At 40.6% G+C, this 16,914-nt stretch overlaps 1 protein-coding gene across 2 annotated transcripts in view; it reads left to right on the top strand.

Moving 5' to 3' along the window:
• The window catches only part of CPSF3 (cleavage and polyadenylation specific factor 3), a 33,534-nt gene extending 23,317 nt beyond the window's left edge, over positions 1–10,217 (top strand). For both annotated transcript variants that reach the window (XM_027556110.1, XM_027556111.1), the window contains 5 exons: positions 3,992–4,086; positions 5,814–5,901; positions 6,843–6,912; positions 7,962–8,058; positions 10,028–10,217. In XM_027556110.1, coding sequence (XP_027411911.1) covers positions 3,992–4,086; positions 5,814–5,901; positions 6,843–6,912; positions 7,962–8,058; positions 10,028–10,129 — 452 coding nt within the window. In that variant the 3' untranslated portion in view covers positions 10,130–10,217. The remainder of the gene's footprint in view (positions 1–3,991; positions 4,087–5,813; positions 5,902–6,842; positions 6,913–7,961; positions 8,059–10,027) is intronic.
• The last annotated feature ends 6,697 nt before the right edge of the window (positions 10,218–16,914 follow it).

The raw sequence follows: 16,914 nt of genomic DNA, 5'->3' as shown, positions 1-16,914 counted from the left end.
ATTCTTTGCAGCCAAAGATGGAGAAGCTCTATACAATCAGCAAAAAACAAGACCAGGAGCTGACTGTGGCTCAGACTATGAACTCCTTATTGCCAAATTCAGACTTAAATTGAAGAAAGTAGGGAAAACCACTAGACCATTCAGGTATGACCTAAATCAAATCCCTTATGATTATACAGTGGAAGTGAGAAATAGAATTTAAGGGCCTAGATCTGATAGATAGAGTGCTTGATGAACTATGGACTGAGGTTCGTGACATTGTACAGGAGACAGGGATCAAGACCATCCCCATGGAAAAGAAATGCAAAAAAGCAAAATGGCCATCTGGGGAGGCCTTACAAATAGCTGTGAAAAGAAGAAAAGCGAAAAGCAAAGGAGAAAAGGAAAGATATAAACATCTGAATGCAGAGTTCCAAAGAAGAGCAAGAAGAGATAAGAAAGCCTTCTTCAGCCATCAATGCAAAGAAATAGAGGAAAACAACAGAATGGGAAAGACTAGAGATCTCTTCAAGAAAATCAGAGATACCAAAGGAACATATCATGCAAAGATGGGCTTGATAAAGGACAGAAATGGTATGGACCTAACAGAAGCAGAAGATATTAAGAAGAGATGGCAAGAACACACAGAAGAACTGTACAAAAAAGATCTTCACGACCCAGATAATCACACCCAATGGTGTGATCACTGACCTAGAGCCAGACATCCTGGAATGTGAAGTCAAGTGGGCCTTAGGAAGCATCCCTACAAACAAAGCTAGTGGAGGTGATAGAATTCCAGTTGAGCTATTCCAGATCCTGAAAGATGATGCTGTGAAAGTACTGCACTCAATATGCCAGCAAATTTGGAAAACTCAGCAGTGGCCACAGGACTGGAAAAGGTCAGTTTCCATTCCAATCCCAAAGAAAGGCAATGCCAAAGAATGCTCAGACTACCCCACAATTGCACTCATCTCACACGCTAGTAAAGTAATGCTCAAAATTCTCCAAGCCAGGCTTCAGCAATATGTGAACCGTGAACTTCCTGATGTTCAAACTGGTTTTAGAAAAGGCAGAGGAACCAGAGATCAAATTGCCAACGTCTGCTGGATCATGGAAAATCCAAGAGAGTTCCAGAAAAACATCTATTTCTGCTTTATTGACTATGCCAAAGCCTTTAACTGTGTGGATCACAATAAACTGTGGAAAATTCTGAAAGAGATGGGAATACCAGACCACCTGATCTGCCTCTTGAGAAATTTGTATGCAGGTCAGGAAGCAACAGTTAGAACTGGACATGGAACAACAGACTGGTTCCAAATAGGAAAAGGAGTACGTCAAGGCTGTATATTGTCACCCTGTTTATTTAACTTATATGCAGAGTACATCATGAGAAACGCTAGGCTGGAAGAAACACAAGCTGGAATCAAGATTGCCGGGAGAAATATCAATAACCTCAGATATGCAGATGACACCACCCTTATGGCAGAAAGTGAAGAGCAACTAAAAAGCCTCTTGATGAAAGTGAAAGAAGAGAGTGAAAAAGTTGGCTTAAAGCTCAACATTCAGAAAACAAAGATCATGGCATCCAGTCCCATCATGAGAAATAGATGGGGAAACAGTGGAAACAGTGTCAGACTTAATTTTGGGGGGCTCCAAAATCACTGCAGATGGTGACTGCAGCCATGAAATTAAAAGATGCTTACTCCTTGGAAGGAAAGTTATGACCAACCTAGACAGCATATTCAAAAGCAGAGACATTACTTTGCCAACAAAGGTTCGTCTAGTCAAGGCTATGATTTTTCCTGTGGTCATGTATGGATGTGAGAGTTGGACTGTGAAGAAGGCTGAGCGCCAAAGAATTGGTGCTTTTGAACTGTGGTGTTGGAGAAGACTCTTGAGAGTCCCTTGGACTGCAAGGAGATCCAACCAGTCCTTTCTGAAGGAGATCAGCCCTGGGATTTCTTTGGAAGGAATGATGCTGAAGCTGAAACTCCAATACTTTGGCCACCTCATGCGAAGAGTTGACTCATTGGAAAAGACTCTGATGCTGGGAGAGATTGGGGGCAAGAGGAGAAGGGGACGACAGAGGATGAGATGGCTGGATGGCATCACTGACTTGATAGATGTGAGTCTCAGTGAACACCGGGAGTTGGTGATGGACAGAGAGGCCTGGCGTGCTGCGATTCATGGGGTCGCAAAAAGTCAGACATGACTGAGCGACTGATCTGATCTGATCTGATATCTAGGAAAGGACGTTAATTTTGATAATTGTGTCAGAATTGCACAAATTTTATTTGTACTTCACCTGGTCATGTTATCACCTTTAGGTGAAATTTTAAAAATAGTCTGATAAACATTTTTTAAATCCCATAATATCTCTTATTCTTGATCCACATAAAATTCTAAAATTGTTAGTAGTTTTTGCTTCTTGTATTTAAAATCCACTCAGTTAACATAATTTTTATACCTAGTATACCTAAATTTTATAATGTCTTTTCTTCGTTCAATGAAAGTAATTTTTCTGGTTCCATCAGTACAGATCTCTAGAGCAGATTTTTTAAGAGTGCATGACCACTGCCCAAAGGTCAGTAAAGAGTAACCTCTTCTGTTTTCATATTAGACCATTTTGAATTAGAGACTTTTGTGTATGAACATCATGAAGGTCAAAGACTAAAAACGAGGGCTCTATCTGATAAACAAGAGCTTCAAATCACGAAGTTATACTTTCTATTAACATGTTCTTTGTAATTGATATAGTACAGTACTGCTAAAAGATAAACCAATAGAAAGAACATCTTTTTTTTTTTAACCTCAGAACCTCATGTTAGAAAATAACACAGGAAGTTAACAAAATATGTCTGAAAGTGTTAAGTGTCAGTTGCTTGAAAAGTGAAGTCGCTCAGTCATGTCCAACTCTTAGCAACCCCATGGACTGCAGCCCACCAGGCTCCTCCGTGCATGGGATTTTCCAGGCAAGAGCACTGGAGTGGGGTGCCATCGCCTTCTCCTTACAAAGCATCTATTGGACACTTATTAAAAGAAAGGTAGAAAACACTTATAAAGGACATATTATGTGCTCAGGATGATTCTAGATGCTTCACACATTGTATACCTACAACAGCCTTATGAAGAGATACTATTATTATCATTTCCACTCCATTTTGGATAAGGGTTGCTTAGTTGTGTCCAACTCTTTACAACCCATTGACTATAGACCACCAGGGTCCTCTGTCCATGGGATTCTCCAGGCAAGAATACTGGAGTGGCTTGCCATTCCCTTCTCTAGGGGATCTTCCAGACCCAGGGATTGAACCTGGGTTTCCCGCCTTGCAGGCAGGTACTTTACCATCTGAGCCACCAGGGAAGCTCAAAATATGTCTGAATTAACCCTTAATTAAAAGGTTACTGGGAAGACCAGAAAAGCTTTATCTTAGACAATGGAATTTCCCTGTAGAACTATTAAAACCTGTTAAGACAGAAGGTAGAAGTGACGGTTCATGTTAAATATTAAGATGCTAGTTGCTGAATCTCTTGAACAGACATAGATGTTTGACAGTCATCAGTTTGCAATTGATAACATGTTTAATGTTCAAGGTAAATTGTGTCTAGTTATGTGAATTTTTGTAATATAAGGCATTTGTTGATCTCTTTCAGTTGCCGTTAGCAATTTATATAAAATCTACTCAACTATTTAAAGTCTGTCTATACACATGAGTTATTAAATTTTTTTCATTGTACCATCTTATTTCAGCTAACTCTATAACTAAATAAATTATGCTATAGAAGATTATTAATTTTTTATTATGGCTTTTTTCCAAAATTTTTTATGTTTACACAATTTTTAAAGGTTGCTTTCCATTGATAGTTATTACAAAATCCTGGCTGTCTTCCTCATGTTGTGCAACACATCCTTGAGCCTATCTTATACCCAGTAGTTTATACCTCCCATTTCCCCGCCTTGTATCGCCCCCCTCAAAAAATTATATACATCTTACAGTTTCTTTTTTTTCAGGTGATGTGGAAGAATTAGAAATTCAAGAAAAGCCTGCTTTGAAAGTGTTTAAAAATATTACTGTAATACAGGAACCAGGAATGGTGGTATTAGAAGTAAGATGAGATCATTTACCTAAACAAGGAGGGGGAAATGTTTTGAGTTCACATGTAATTGTAGAGAAAATTGGGTTCTTCCCAATCAGGAAAAAAATTGTTGGAAAATATATATATGTATATTTTTCTTTGTAAGATCAGCTTTAAATACAGCATAGGTAGGCATTTTCTATATAGTTACAGTAGCATAGACACTAATAATAAATTAAGACTTGGTATTTAGTGTGTGTAATGAGCCAAAGCCTCTCATATGAGTAAGTGTTAACTGATTCTGTGGTATCCTAGAATGTCTTCAGTAATATTAAAAGGTCTTAAAATTCTCAAGATAAAAATATAATTGTTACTTTAAAGCAAACAAACTTGTCATGCAGTTCTTCTTAAGAGGGTGGAATCCTGCAACATTAAAATGACCCAAATCCACAAAGGCTCGAAATGATTAATTTAGGTAAATATGGTTCCCACTGTTATAATTTTAAATTCATATTGGTAGAATTTAGGACCCACACACCAAATGACTCTGATGGTTGATTTTCATAGGTTGTGAAGGTCACTCAGTCGTGTCCAACTCTTTGTGACCCCATTGACTGTACAGTCCATGGAATTCTCCAGGCTAGAATACTGGAGTGGGTTACCATGCCCTTCTCCAGGGATCTTGCCAACCTAGGGATCGAACCCAAGTCTCCCACATTGCAGGCAGATTCTTCACCGTCTGAGCCACCAGGGAAGCCCTTTCATAGGTTGGCATCTATTTAAAGAAGGATTTTCTTCAGTGAGTCCTGGAACTGAATGATCCAGGAAGATACCTTGTCTCTTTCTTTGCCTCACGGCAGACTGTAAATTTCCCAGCTCTGTGGTCTACTATTCTGTTTATACATATTACTGTTTAAACAAACAGAAAAAGATTGGTCCGTGCTGTTCCCACTGCAGTTCTCTGATTTAAGTTTGAATTGTGTTTATAAGGTTAAAAGTAACTGAAAAACTGTCAAGAGAAATAGTTATCTATAACATGAAGTTACATAAAATAATATAGTCATATAAAGCATATCTAAGAAAGGGGAAAAGTTATTAGAGACATTAATTTAGCTCTTGCTACTAAATACTATTAAGAGAATGCATTTTTTTATTTCCTAGAATTAACATGCCAAAGAAGATCTTCAAGGTAGATCTTCAAGTGACTCTATTGCTTATAAAAGTACTCTTTGGACAGAGAATGATAAGAGGCGGGGTGGGGATCTCACCTAACCTGGCAGACAGGGAAGACTCTTCTAGAGCACTGGGCACAGGACAGTGACAGAGGACCTTAGGCTTCATATAAGAGGCAGAGTAAATCTTTAAAGATGAAACTGGCTGTGCTACTAAAATATAGAGACTAGCAATTTAAGTTTGAATCCCAAAACTAGCAATTAATTACTGTTTATGTTATCTTACACAAATTACTTTTGAGTCAGTTTATTCCTTTATAATGAAGATGTGAGTTAAATGAGAGGATGCGTATAAGACACTCACCACAAAGGACCTACTTGGTATAAAACATTTTACTGTTGTTTAAAAAAAAAATTAGAGAAGTCAGCATTATTAGTTAATTTCAGTAAATAATGGGTCGGTTGATTTCAGTGAAATGCTAGAAGCAGTAGTCCCCCACGTACAGTCTGTGGATGGGTGCTGGTGATTACAGTTTGTGAGCGTGGCTGGGCTGGACCCTGCTAATTCTGCCTCTTTCCTTGCAGTGGTTGGCAAATCCTTCCAATGATATGTATGCAGATACAGTCACAACCGTGATACTAGAAGTTCAGTCAAACCCAAAAATAAGGAAAGGTACAGAAGTACTTCATTTTTTTCAATTCTTTCATTTATCCCATGGTTCTGTGAAATATAAAGCATAAAACAGTCCTCAAGAACTTGAAATTTCTTTATTATTTCATTCCTATAATCCAAGATATATGAATAACAGTGTATATTACTAATATTTTACTTACTTTTTATCCTGATTCTCCATTCGTGCTGTAAAAATGTGGTTGCAATTAACAGGAAGATAAAAATCTCTTTAGTAATAGTCCTCTTAAAAACAATCAGAAATTCCAGAATATTGCTGAGTTGAGCCAACATTTCTAATATGAAAATATGCTGCTATATTCATGTCTAGTAAAACTTGTTAACAAAATGGAATTTCCATTGGGGGCAGTTTTGCAGTAATTTTGTTTTCTTTGCTAAGGAGCATTTTTTAATCAAAGAAAACGCCCATGAAAATATCTTTGTATCATTTCTTTATAGTTTGATTCTATTTTATGCATAATTCAGTGTAACGCATGTTAAGGTACACGTGTACGGTGGGCCTTTGTGTTCCTGGGGAGGAAGCTAAGCTTGAAATATTCCAGGAAGCCTCACATGCCAGCTCTATTCTAGAAGCACCTTCTGTGAAACACTATTATTCTTCATTGATAGCATTTGCTCCTGTTTCGTTTCTTAACCTGATGACACCTCAGTCTAGGTCTGGAAACAGCAGCTGTATCTGTACCTGCATGCATGTTCAGCCCTATCTGCCATTTATTTTGAGTCCCCCCACTCTGAGGACACATAAGAAAGCTACACATTTTTCTCAACTTACCTCCACAAGTCGATGCTCTATGTATATTTGTCACTTAAAGGATTCCAATTAACCATTTTGGTTTCTCAGCAACTATCTTCTGATTGTTGATTTGGAAATTATCCTAACCAGGAATATGGACATTGAACCCACCGTTCCTTTTTTTCCCCAGGTGCAGTACAGAAGGTTTCTAAAAAATTAGAAATGCACGTTTACAGCAAGAGGCTGGAGATCATGCTCCAGTAAGTGCTGCGTGATTACTGCTCAGCCGGGTAGTGACGCAGGAGGGAGGGGCTCAGTGCCGGTGCCATCGCTGCCTGGCTCTGAGGCTCAGACAAGGTCACCGAACTGGTCTGGGTGACTCTTTTCTATCAGTAAAGTGCCTTGAACCTCTTCTTTCCAACTAAATACCCCAGCCACTGCTGAGTGTAACTCACAGGAGGCCTTTGGAATTGATCTAAAGGCCCAGAGAGCCAGTGGACTGGGGTGCTTGGATTTGAAGACTACTCCAGTGCTTCATAGCCTTGGGGCTTTAAGCAAATCTGTGTCTTGCTTCCCTCCTGTCTGGAAGGGGCTCGTTCCAAAATGAAGTGAAAGTGAAAGTTGCTCAGTCGTGTCCGACTCTTTGAGACCCCATGGACTATACAGTGCATGGAATTCTCCAGGCCAGAACACTGGAGTGGGTAGCCTTTCCCTTCTCCAGGGGATCTTCCCAACCCAGGGATCAAACCCAGGTCTCCTGCATTGCAGGCGGATTCTTTACCAGCTGAGCCACCAGGGAAGCCCCCTTACCAAAATACATACGGATTAAGATAATGTATATAAAGTACCTAACACAGTGCCTGCTGAATGGAACATTCTTAATAAATGATAGCTGTGTATTTCACCTGTCTTGTAAAATTAATAAAATATATGAAAGTAAATAAATCTCAGGGGTAGATGGGGATAAATGCTGTGGCTGACAGTAAAGACTCTGCCTGCAATGCATGAGACCTGGGTTTGATCCCTGGATGGGGAAGATCCCCTGGAGTAGGAAATGGCAACTCACTCAAGTATTCTTGCCTGGAGAGTTCCATGGACAGAGGAGCCTGGCGGGCTATAGTCCATGTGGTCACAACAGAGTCAGACACAACTGAGCAACTGACACTTTAGCTTTTGGGGGGTAGGTATAAGTATTCCACTTCACAACTATAGGCTATTTCCAATATTATTTTCCCCCAAATATATAAAACTGTACTCTACATATTTGTAAAGCATTCTCCACTAATAGCGCATCTTTGTTTATTTTAAGGGACATATTTGGAGAAGAATGTGTTAGTGTAAAAGATGGTTCTATTCTTAGTGTCACAGTGGATGGAAAAACTGCTAACATAAATTTGGAGACACGGGTATGTAGCTGTTCATTTCTACGTTTCAGGACATCTGGGGGAAAAAAGTGAAAGCAAAAATCTCTTACATTTTGGCATTTCCTTCCAGTTTTTTCCTACATTTTAAAAATTGTGTTTGTGTTACCAGTTCTGTGTCCTTTTTATTTCTCTTTCATCATGAGTGTTTTTTGCACGTTGCTGCGTAGCACACATTTCCCTTGTCTTTATTCCTCCACTGTTTTCTATTTGAATAATGTGCCTTAACCTCAGCATTTCGCTAGTGTGGCGTCCAGTTGACTCCAGATTTTTCAGAGAAGCTGCTCTTCTGTTGGCAGCAAGATCCAAGTGATTTTTCCAAACAATGGGCTTCGAGAGTGTAGGGCCTCCTCCCACCACACCCAGCAGATCTTTCAGGATTATGTCACAGACAGAAATGAATAAGTACATCCTCCTTGTGGAGTTGTTTTTGAAGATTAAAACAGTTCTAAACAAATAACACCTTTGGTATTTCTTCTGTATATACTTTGACTGTTTAGATGTTTTGAGAAAACACTAGATTTATTTTACCTCAATAAGAAGGAAAAAAAGCTAAGAACCTAGAGAAGAAATATTGAGAGCTAGTAAACCTATGAAACAAACGTTCAAATCAGATCCACTAATAATTAAAGGAAATACACATTTAAAGCATGAGACGTCACTGTTTCTGTGCTTATATTGGCACGAATTAAAAAGGGTGCTATGACCCAGTGACAGTGAAAGAAGAGGGGAACAGTGACTTCCAGGGCTATTTTGGACAAGGAAGAGGCTAGAAGTTGGGTGGCGCATTCTTTCTGCAGGGTGGTTTGGTGATCTGCATCGAAAGTCTTCAAAAAATAAATACTTTTATCCACAATTCCACTTCCTGGATTTAACCAAAGAAGATAATTAGGCAAGTGAGCAAAAGTATCTATAAAAGGATGTCTATTTTAGCATTGATTATAACACAGAAAAACTGCAAGAGACCTACATTTCCAAGAGTAGGATCTAATAAATAAAACAACTGAAAAAATAATATGTGTGTTATACCCTTATGATGATACTATATGTACAGCCACTAGGAATGATTTATTAATGTGCAAAGTCATCCATTTACATTATTGAGTGGGAGGGGAAAGTTATAAGATAGCAAGTATGATAAATTATCCCATTTTTGTTTTAAAGGAATATGTGTATAGCCAGAAGTCTAGAAGATTATATACTGAAAGGTTAAAAGTAGTTATCAGTAGGTCATAGAATTAAGGGTGTTTTCATTGCTAAATTTTTACATGAGGGATATTTATTGTATAACAAAAATTCTTTTAAACAGTATAGTACTTTGTGGTTAAGAAGTAATTGGGAGATGAGTGGGCTTCCCAGATGGTACAGTGGTAAAGAATCCACCTGCCAGTGCAGGAGACATGGTTTCCCCTGGGTCGGGAAGATCCCCTGGAGGAGGAAACAGAAACCCATTCCAGTATTCTTGCCCAGGAAATCCCATGGACAGAGGAGCCTGCAGGATACAGTCCATGGACTCACAAAGAGTTGGACGTGACTGAGCACGCAGGCACAGGAGACGATGAGTGAATATAGATCAAATTTAATACCAGATGTTGAGTAGATGACCACATCTATTGTTCGCTCAGTGTTTCAGTAATTTGTGTTGCATAGACTAAATTCCTGGAGTATCATTTGCTGGATCAAAACACAGGCTATGAAGTAAACAGTTCTCTCAGCTTTCCTTTTATTCTTTTTTTCCTCCCAAGTTAGCCTCTCGTTAGACCCAGTCATCATGCCACTGGGAATCTCTGCATCCAGTGCAAGCGCACAGGTATGCAGTGCAGCCCTTCTGGCTTTTAATAATCAAGGCCCCACCCCCTTGGGAACCAGTTGTTTTTAAAGAGCATTAGTTTACCTTGCATATAATAATTCTAGACACTTGCATTGAAAGGCATGTCTGTGCTCTCGCTTTCAGACTGTAGAATGTGAAGAAGGCAGTGAAGATGACGAGTCCCTCCGAGAAATGGTGGAACTGGCGGCCCAGAGACTGTACGAGGCCCTCACACCCGTCCACTGACAGCCTCTGTCTGTCGACATTCAGCCTTTTGTAATGCCTGACTCTACTTCTGTTGCTTAAAATAAAATACATTCATTTCTCTGGGGTACCCTGTTCACTTTCGATGGCAACTGGCCTTTATCCAAGCACCTTGAATACTGCTAAATCACCACCAAATTTGTCCATTATTCTCACACTGCTGAATAAACTGCTGTTACTGATTCTACTTCTAGGCATGTATGCAGCTCCCTCAGGAACTTCAGATCTGCTCCCAGCAGCAGGGTCGGAATATCTTATGTCCCTTTTAAGGAAAGGTAATGTGTGATGGTTTGAATTTTCATTTATATCCTCTTAATTTGAATTGCTAATTAGAGATTATCACTTAAAAGTTTTAAGCCCCCTTTCTATTTCTTTCCAATATTCTTACCAAATTCCTTAATTTATAGTTTGTAAAATTAGAACTTGAGATTCAATATTATTTCTTTGTATAATTCAATTCAGAGATATTCAAAATAGAATTTTTATGACTCAGGTTCAAGGGTCATATGTTGTCGAATTGTTTTATGCGTAAAGTAATCAGCAGTCCAGTTTCCTCAAGTACAAGTAATTTAGACTTGCAAGTAACTGGACACAGGAGTGTTGAGTGCCATGTGTGGAGGGCTCAGCCCGGGGCTGCTTTCTCAGGGAAAGGGCCTGATTGCTCCCTCTGAATGAGAATGAGCACAGACTGGGGCCAGGTCCTCAAGTTGCAGCCCAGCTGCAGAGCTGTTACACTCACTGTCAGGCTAAAGCCTCCACTCATCCAGGCACTGTTTAGTTCTTCCCTGTGCTTTGGTGATACACACGTCAGTGCCTGAATCTGAATTTTTGCTTGAAACAAAATACATCTATTTCTATAAAGTACTCTACTTTGGCCCAAACCAGAGGTCTAAGGGTCATCTTTTATAAGTGTCATTTAGGATTTTGTTGAGATACATTTAAAAACATTTTTAAATTAATACACACTTGTGTTATCTTTACAACCCAGGTTATATGCAGCAAAAAAAGCAAGTCCTGTTTCCCAGTGCCTCCCCCTAAGGTACCAATTTCAGTTAAGGATGTTAAGCTGCTCTTGAATCTGGACTGTGGCTCTAACTCCAGGTCATTTTCTCCCATCTGGTTCCTGCCACGGTCTTCCTTCTCCTCTCCCTATGACTGATTCCTAAAATAACAGACCTGCCCTCAAGCCACCCCTGCTGGAAATCCTGCAGGGCTTCTTCGCCTTAATTAGGGTGAAGTCCAAACCTTAACTTGGCCTCACAGAGGGTTCTCAACCCTGGGCACATACTGGAATCACGTGAGAAGCTGTGACAATGTGCTGATGCCACATCCCACCATCTGCAGTGTAGTTAACTGGTCTGCAGTGATGCCACTTCGTCAGCACATTCTTAAAGTTCTCAGATGATACTAGTTGAAGCCAAGAACTCCCAACCTGAAGACTGGGTCCCTGCCTGCCTCTCCAGCTCCAACCGCTCCCCCCACACTCCATGTCCAAGCCACGCAAATGGCAATATTTCTGACACACATGACTTCCCTGCTGGTCTCCCCCTTAAGCTCAGTTCTTTCAGGACATCCTTCTGGCTCACTTCAGTCATAGCTGTCAAACTTCATGGCAATGACTGAGGTAACAAGGACTCTCCTTTGAGCAAACATGGGCCAGGCTCCTGTCTTCTAATCCCCCACCTTGGGTCCTACCCTTGGCCCCTTTAGATCAGTTTTAGCAAGAATCCTGCTGAGTCAGTTTAGCAAAAATTCTTCACTCTTGATCTACTCACCCAGAATAGCCACTCAGATTCCTCATCCTGCTATCACCCTACCCTGCCTTCAGTGGGAACCAGGTCAGGGAGATTTATCCTCCCTCCTCGTGGTTTCACATTCATCTGACCCCTCCCCCTGCTCCTTGGCTACAGACCCCTACTCTTCTTTCTTATATCCAGAGTTTAGTTAGATCCATGAATCAAGGTAAATTGGAAGTGGTCAAACAGCAGATGGCAAGATTGAACATTGACATTTTAGGAATCAGTGAACTAAAATGGACTGGAATGGGTGAATTTAACTCAGATGACCATTATATCTACTACTGTGGGCAAGAATCCTTTAGAAGAAATGGAGTCACCATCATAGTCAACAGAAGAGTCTGAAATGCAGTACTTGGATGCAATCTTCAAAACGACAGAAAGATCTCTGTTTGTTTCCAAGGCAAACCATTCAATATCACAGTAATCTAAGTCTGTGCCTTGAACAATAATGCTGAAGAATCTGAATTTAACGGTTCTATGAGGACCTAACAAGACCTTCTAGAACTAACACCAAAAAAGATGTCTTTTTCATTATAGGGAACTGAAATGCAAAAGTAGGAAGTCAAGAGATACCTGGAGTAACAGGCAAATTTGGCCTTGGAGTACAGAATGAAGCAGGGCAGAGGCTAACAGTTTTGCCAAGAGAACACACTGGTCATAGCAAACACCCTCTTCCAACAACACAAGAGAAGACTCTACACATGGACATCACCAGATGGTCAACACCAAAATCAGATTGATTATATTCTTTGCAGCCAAACATGAAGAGGCTCTATACAGTCAGCAAGAACAAGACCGGGAGCTGACTGTGACTCAGATCATGAACTCCTTATTGCCAAATTCAGACTTAAATTGAAGACAGTAGGAAAAACCACTAGATTATTCAGGTATGACCTAAATCAAATCCCTTAACGATTATACAGTGGAAGTGACAAATAGATTCAAGGGATTAGATTTGATAGAGTGCCTGAAGAACTATGGATGGAGGTTCATGACATTGTACAGGACACAGTGATCAAGACCATCTCCAAGAAAAAGAAATGCAAAAAGGCATAATGGTTGTCTGACGAGGCCTTACAAATAGCTGAGAAAAGACGTGAAAGGCAAAGGAGAAAAGGAAAGATATACCCATTTGAATGCAGAGTTCTAAAGAATAGCAAGGAGAGATAAAAAAGCCTCCCTCAGTGATCAGTGCAAAGAAAAAGAAGAAAACAATAGAATGGAAAGACTAGAGATGTCTTCAAGAAAATTAGAGATACCAAGGGAACATTCCATGCAAAGATGGGCACAATAAAGGACAGAAATGGTATGGACCTAACAGAAGCAGAAGATATTAAGAAGAGGTGACAAGAATACACAGAAGAACTGTACAAAAAAGATCTTCAAGACCCAGATAATCACGATGGTATGATCACTCACCTAGAGCCAGACATCCTGGAATGTGAAGTCAAGTGGGCCTTAGGAAGCATAACTACGAACAAATCTAGTGGAGGTGATGAAATTTCAGTTGATCTATTGCAAATCCTTAAAAATGATGCTGTTAAAGTGCTGAACTCAATATGCCAGCAAGGTTGGAAAACTCAGCAGTGGCCACAGGACTGGAAAAGGTCAGTTTTCATTCCAATCCCAAAGAAAGGCAGTGCCAAAGAATGCTCGAACTAATGCACAATTGCACTCATCTTAAATTTCAGCAAAGTAATGCTCAAAATTCTCCAAGCCAGGCTTCAACAGTACATGAACAATGAACTTCCAGTTGTTCAAGTGGATTTAGAAAAGGCAGAGGAACCAGAAATCAAATTGTCAACATCCGTTGGATCATCAAAAAAGCAAGAGAGTTCCAGAAAAACATCTACTTCTGCTTTATTGACTATGCCAAAGCCTTTGTGTGGATCACAACAAACTGTGGAAAATTCTGAAAGAGATAGGAATACCAGACCACATGACCTGCCTCCTGAGAAACTTGTATGCAGGTCAAGAAGCAACAGTTTGAACTGGACATGGAACAACAGACTGGTTCCAAATAGGAAAAGGAGTACTTCAAGGCTGTATATTGTCACCATGCTTATTTAACTTATATGCAGAATATATCATGCAAAATGCCGGGCAGGATGAAGCACAAGCTGGAATCAAGATTGCCAGGAGAAATACCAATAACCTCAGATATGCAGATGACACCACCCTTATGGCAGAAAGTGAAGAACTAATAAGCCTCTTGATGAAAGAGGAGTTGGCTTAAAGCTCAACATTCAGAAAACTAAGATCATGGTATCAGTCCAATCACTTCATGGCAAATGGATGAAGAAACAATGGAAACAGAGACTTTCTTTTTGTGGGGCTCCAAAATCACTGCAGATAGTGACTGCAGCCATGAAATTAAAAGACGCTTTTTCCTTGGAAGAAAAGTTATGACCAACGTAGACAGCATATTAAAAAGTAGAGACATTACTTTGCCAACAAAGGTCCGTCTTGTCAAAGCTATGGTTTTTCCAGTAGTCATGTATGGATGTGAGAGTTGGACTATAAAGAAAGCTGAGTGATGAAGGCCTGATGCTTTTGAACTGTGGTGTTGGAGAGTCTCTTGAGAGAGTCCCTTGGACTGCAAGAAATTCACCCATTCTAGCCCATTTTAGTTCATTGATCCCTAAAATGTCAATGCTAAAGGAAATGATTTCTGAATATTCATTGGAAGGACTGATGCTGAAACTGAAACTCCAATACTTTGGCCACCTGATGGGAAGAACTGACTCACTAGAAAAGACCCTGATGCTGGGAAAGATTGAAGGCAGGTAGAGAAGGGGCTGACAGAGGATGAAATGATTGGATGGCATCACTGACTCGATGGACATCAGTTTTAGTAAGCTCCAGGAGTTGGTGATGGATAGGGAGGCCTGGCGTGCTGCAGTCCAGGGGTTGCAGAGTCAGACACGACTGAGTGACTGAACTGAGCTGAAGCCTACCTACCGCTATCCCCTACTGCAAAATCCCACTGGAGTCCTTCCTGTGTAGTCTGCTGTACTATCTTTAGCAAATGTCTTAACTTTTTTTTAAAACTGAGGTCAAAAAGTTGGATGCCTAATTTAATTAACAAGGGATAGCTGTGATGAATGAATCCCTTGGAAGTCATTGCTATACCGTTCGTTAGTTCTTCAAATGACTTGCCATTTGCTCAAACATCTGAACCCACCTTCACTCGGTAGATGTTGGATCTGATGGCAACGCCACATCGCTCTTTCAGGGTTGTCTGCCACTTGCAGAGCTGACATTTGATACTGGCCAGAGGGTGGGTGGATGCAGCCTCACCTCATCTGTCTCAGAGTCGGTGGGCTTCTAGATGACAGGGTCGCCATGCGCGCCCCACATCTAATGGCTCGGGTAATGGAATAAAAAGCTAATGAATTGCAGGAAGCTGAGCTTTTGTAAACTGACAAAAATGAGCTCTCCAAGAAGCGGCAGCTAGTGCATGTTTTAAAGTGACCTCCGAAGGGTCCAACTAGTGGCTCAGCTGGTAAAGCATCCGCCTGCAGGAGACCTGGGTTCAATCCCTGGTTTAGGAAGATTCCCCAGGAGAAGCGAAAGGCTACCCACTCTAGCATTCTGGCCTGGAGAATTCCATGGACTGTATAGTCCTTGGGGTCGCAAAGAGTCGGACACAACTGAGAGACTTTCACTTGGTCTCCAAAGGAACCCTGCTCCTGGAGCCCCTAAGGGACCATCCAGGAAGAACAGCCAACCAGCAAAGACCTGCTGTGGAGGTGATGGGATTCCAGTTGAGCTATTTCAAATCCTGAAAGATGATGCTGTGAAAGTGCTGCACTCAATATACCAGCAAATTTGGAAAGCTCAGCAGTGGTCACAGGACTGGAAAAGGTCAGTTTTCATTCCAATCCCAAAGAAAGGCAGTGCCAAAGAATGCTCAAACTACCACACAATTGCACTCATCTCACACACTAGTAAAGTAATTTAGTAAAATAATTTTTTACTAGCTCAAAATTCTCCAAGCCAGACTTCAGCAATACGTGAACCGTGAACTTCCAGGTGTTCAAGCTGGTTTAAGAAAAGGCAGAAGAATCAGAGATCAAATTGCCAACATCCTCTGGATCATCGAAAAAGCAAGAGAGTTCCAGAAAAACATCTGCTTTATTGACTATGCCAAAGCCTTTTGCTGTGTAGATCACAATAAACCTTGAAAAATTCTGAAAGACATGGGAATACCAGACCACCTGACCTGCCTCTTGAGAAACCTATATGCAGGTCAGGAAGCAACAGTTAGAACTGGACATGGAACAACAGACTGGCTCCAAATAGCAAAAGGAGTATGTCAAGGCTGTATACTGTCACCCTGCTTATTTAACTTATATGCAGAGTACATCATGAGAAACACTGGGCTGGAAGAAGCACAAGCTGGAATCAAGATTGCCGGGAGAAATATCAATAACCTCAGATAGGCAGATGACATCACCCTTATGGCAGAGAGTGAAGAGAAACTAAAAAGCCTCTTGACGAAAGTGAAGGAGGAAAGTGAAAAAGCTGGCTTAAAGCTCAACATTCAGAAAACTAAGTTCATGGCATCTGGTCCCATCACTTCATGGCAAATAGACGGGGAATCAGTGGAAACGGTTTCAGACTTTATTTTGGGTGGCTCCAAAATCACTGCAGATGGTGACTGCAGCCATGAAATTAAAAGACGCTTACTCCTTGGAAGGAAAGTTATGACCAACTTAGCATATTCAAAAGCAGAGGCATTACTTTGCCAACAAAGGTCCGTCTAGTCAAGGCTATGGTTTTTCCAGCAGTCATGTATGGATGTGAGAGTTGGACTATGAAGAAAGCTGAGCGCCAAAGAATTGACGCTTTTCAACTGTGGTGTTGGAGAAGACTCTTGAGAGTCCCTTGGACTGCAAGGAGATCCAACCAGTCCATCCTAAAGGAGGTCAGTCCTGGGTGTTACTTGGAAGGACTGATGTTGAA

This window comes from Bos indicus x Bos taurus, chromosome 11 (genome assembly GCF_003369695.1).
Source record: "Bos indicus x Bos taurus breed Angus x Brahman F1 hybrid chromosome 11, Bos_hybrid_MaternalHap_v2.0, whole genome shotgun sequence".
In the NCBI taxonomy this organism is placed as follows: domain Eukaryota; kingdom Metazoa; phylum Chordata; class Mammalia; order Artiodactyla; family Bovidae; genus Bos; species Bos indicus x Bos taurus.
The sequence above is the reverse complement of the archived record's forward strand: the minus strand, read 5'-3'. Positions and strand labels throughout refer to the sequence as shown.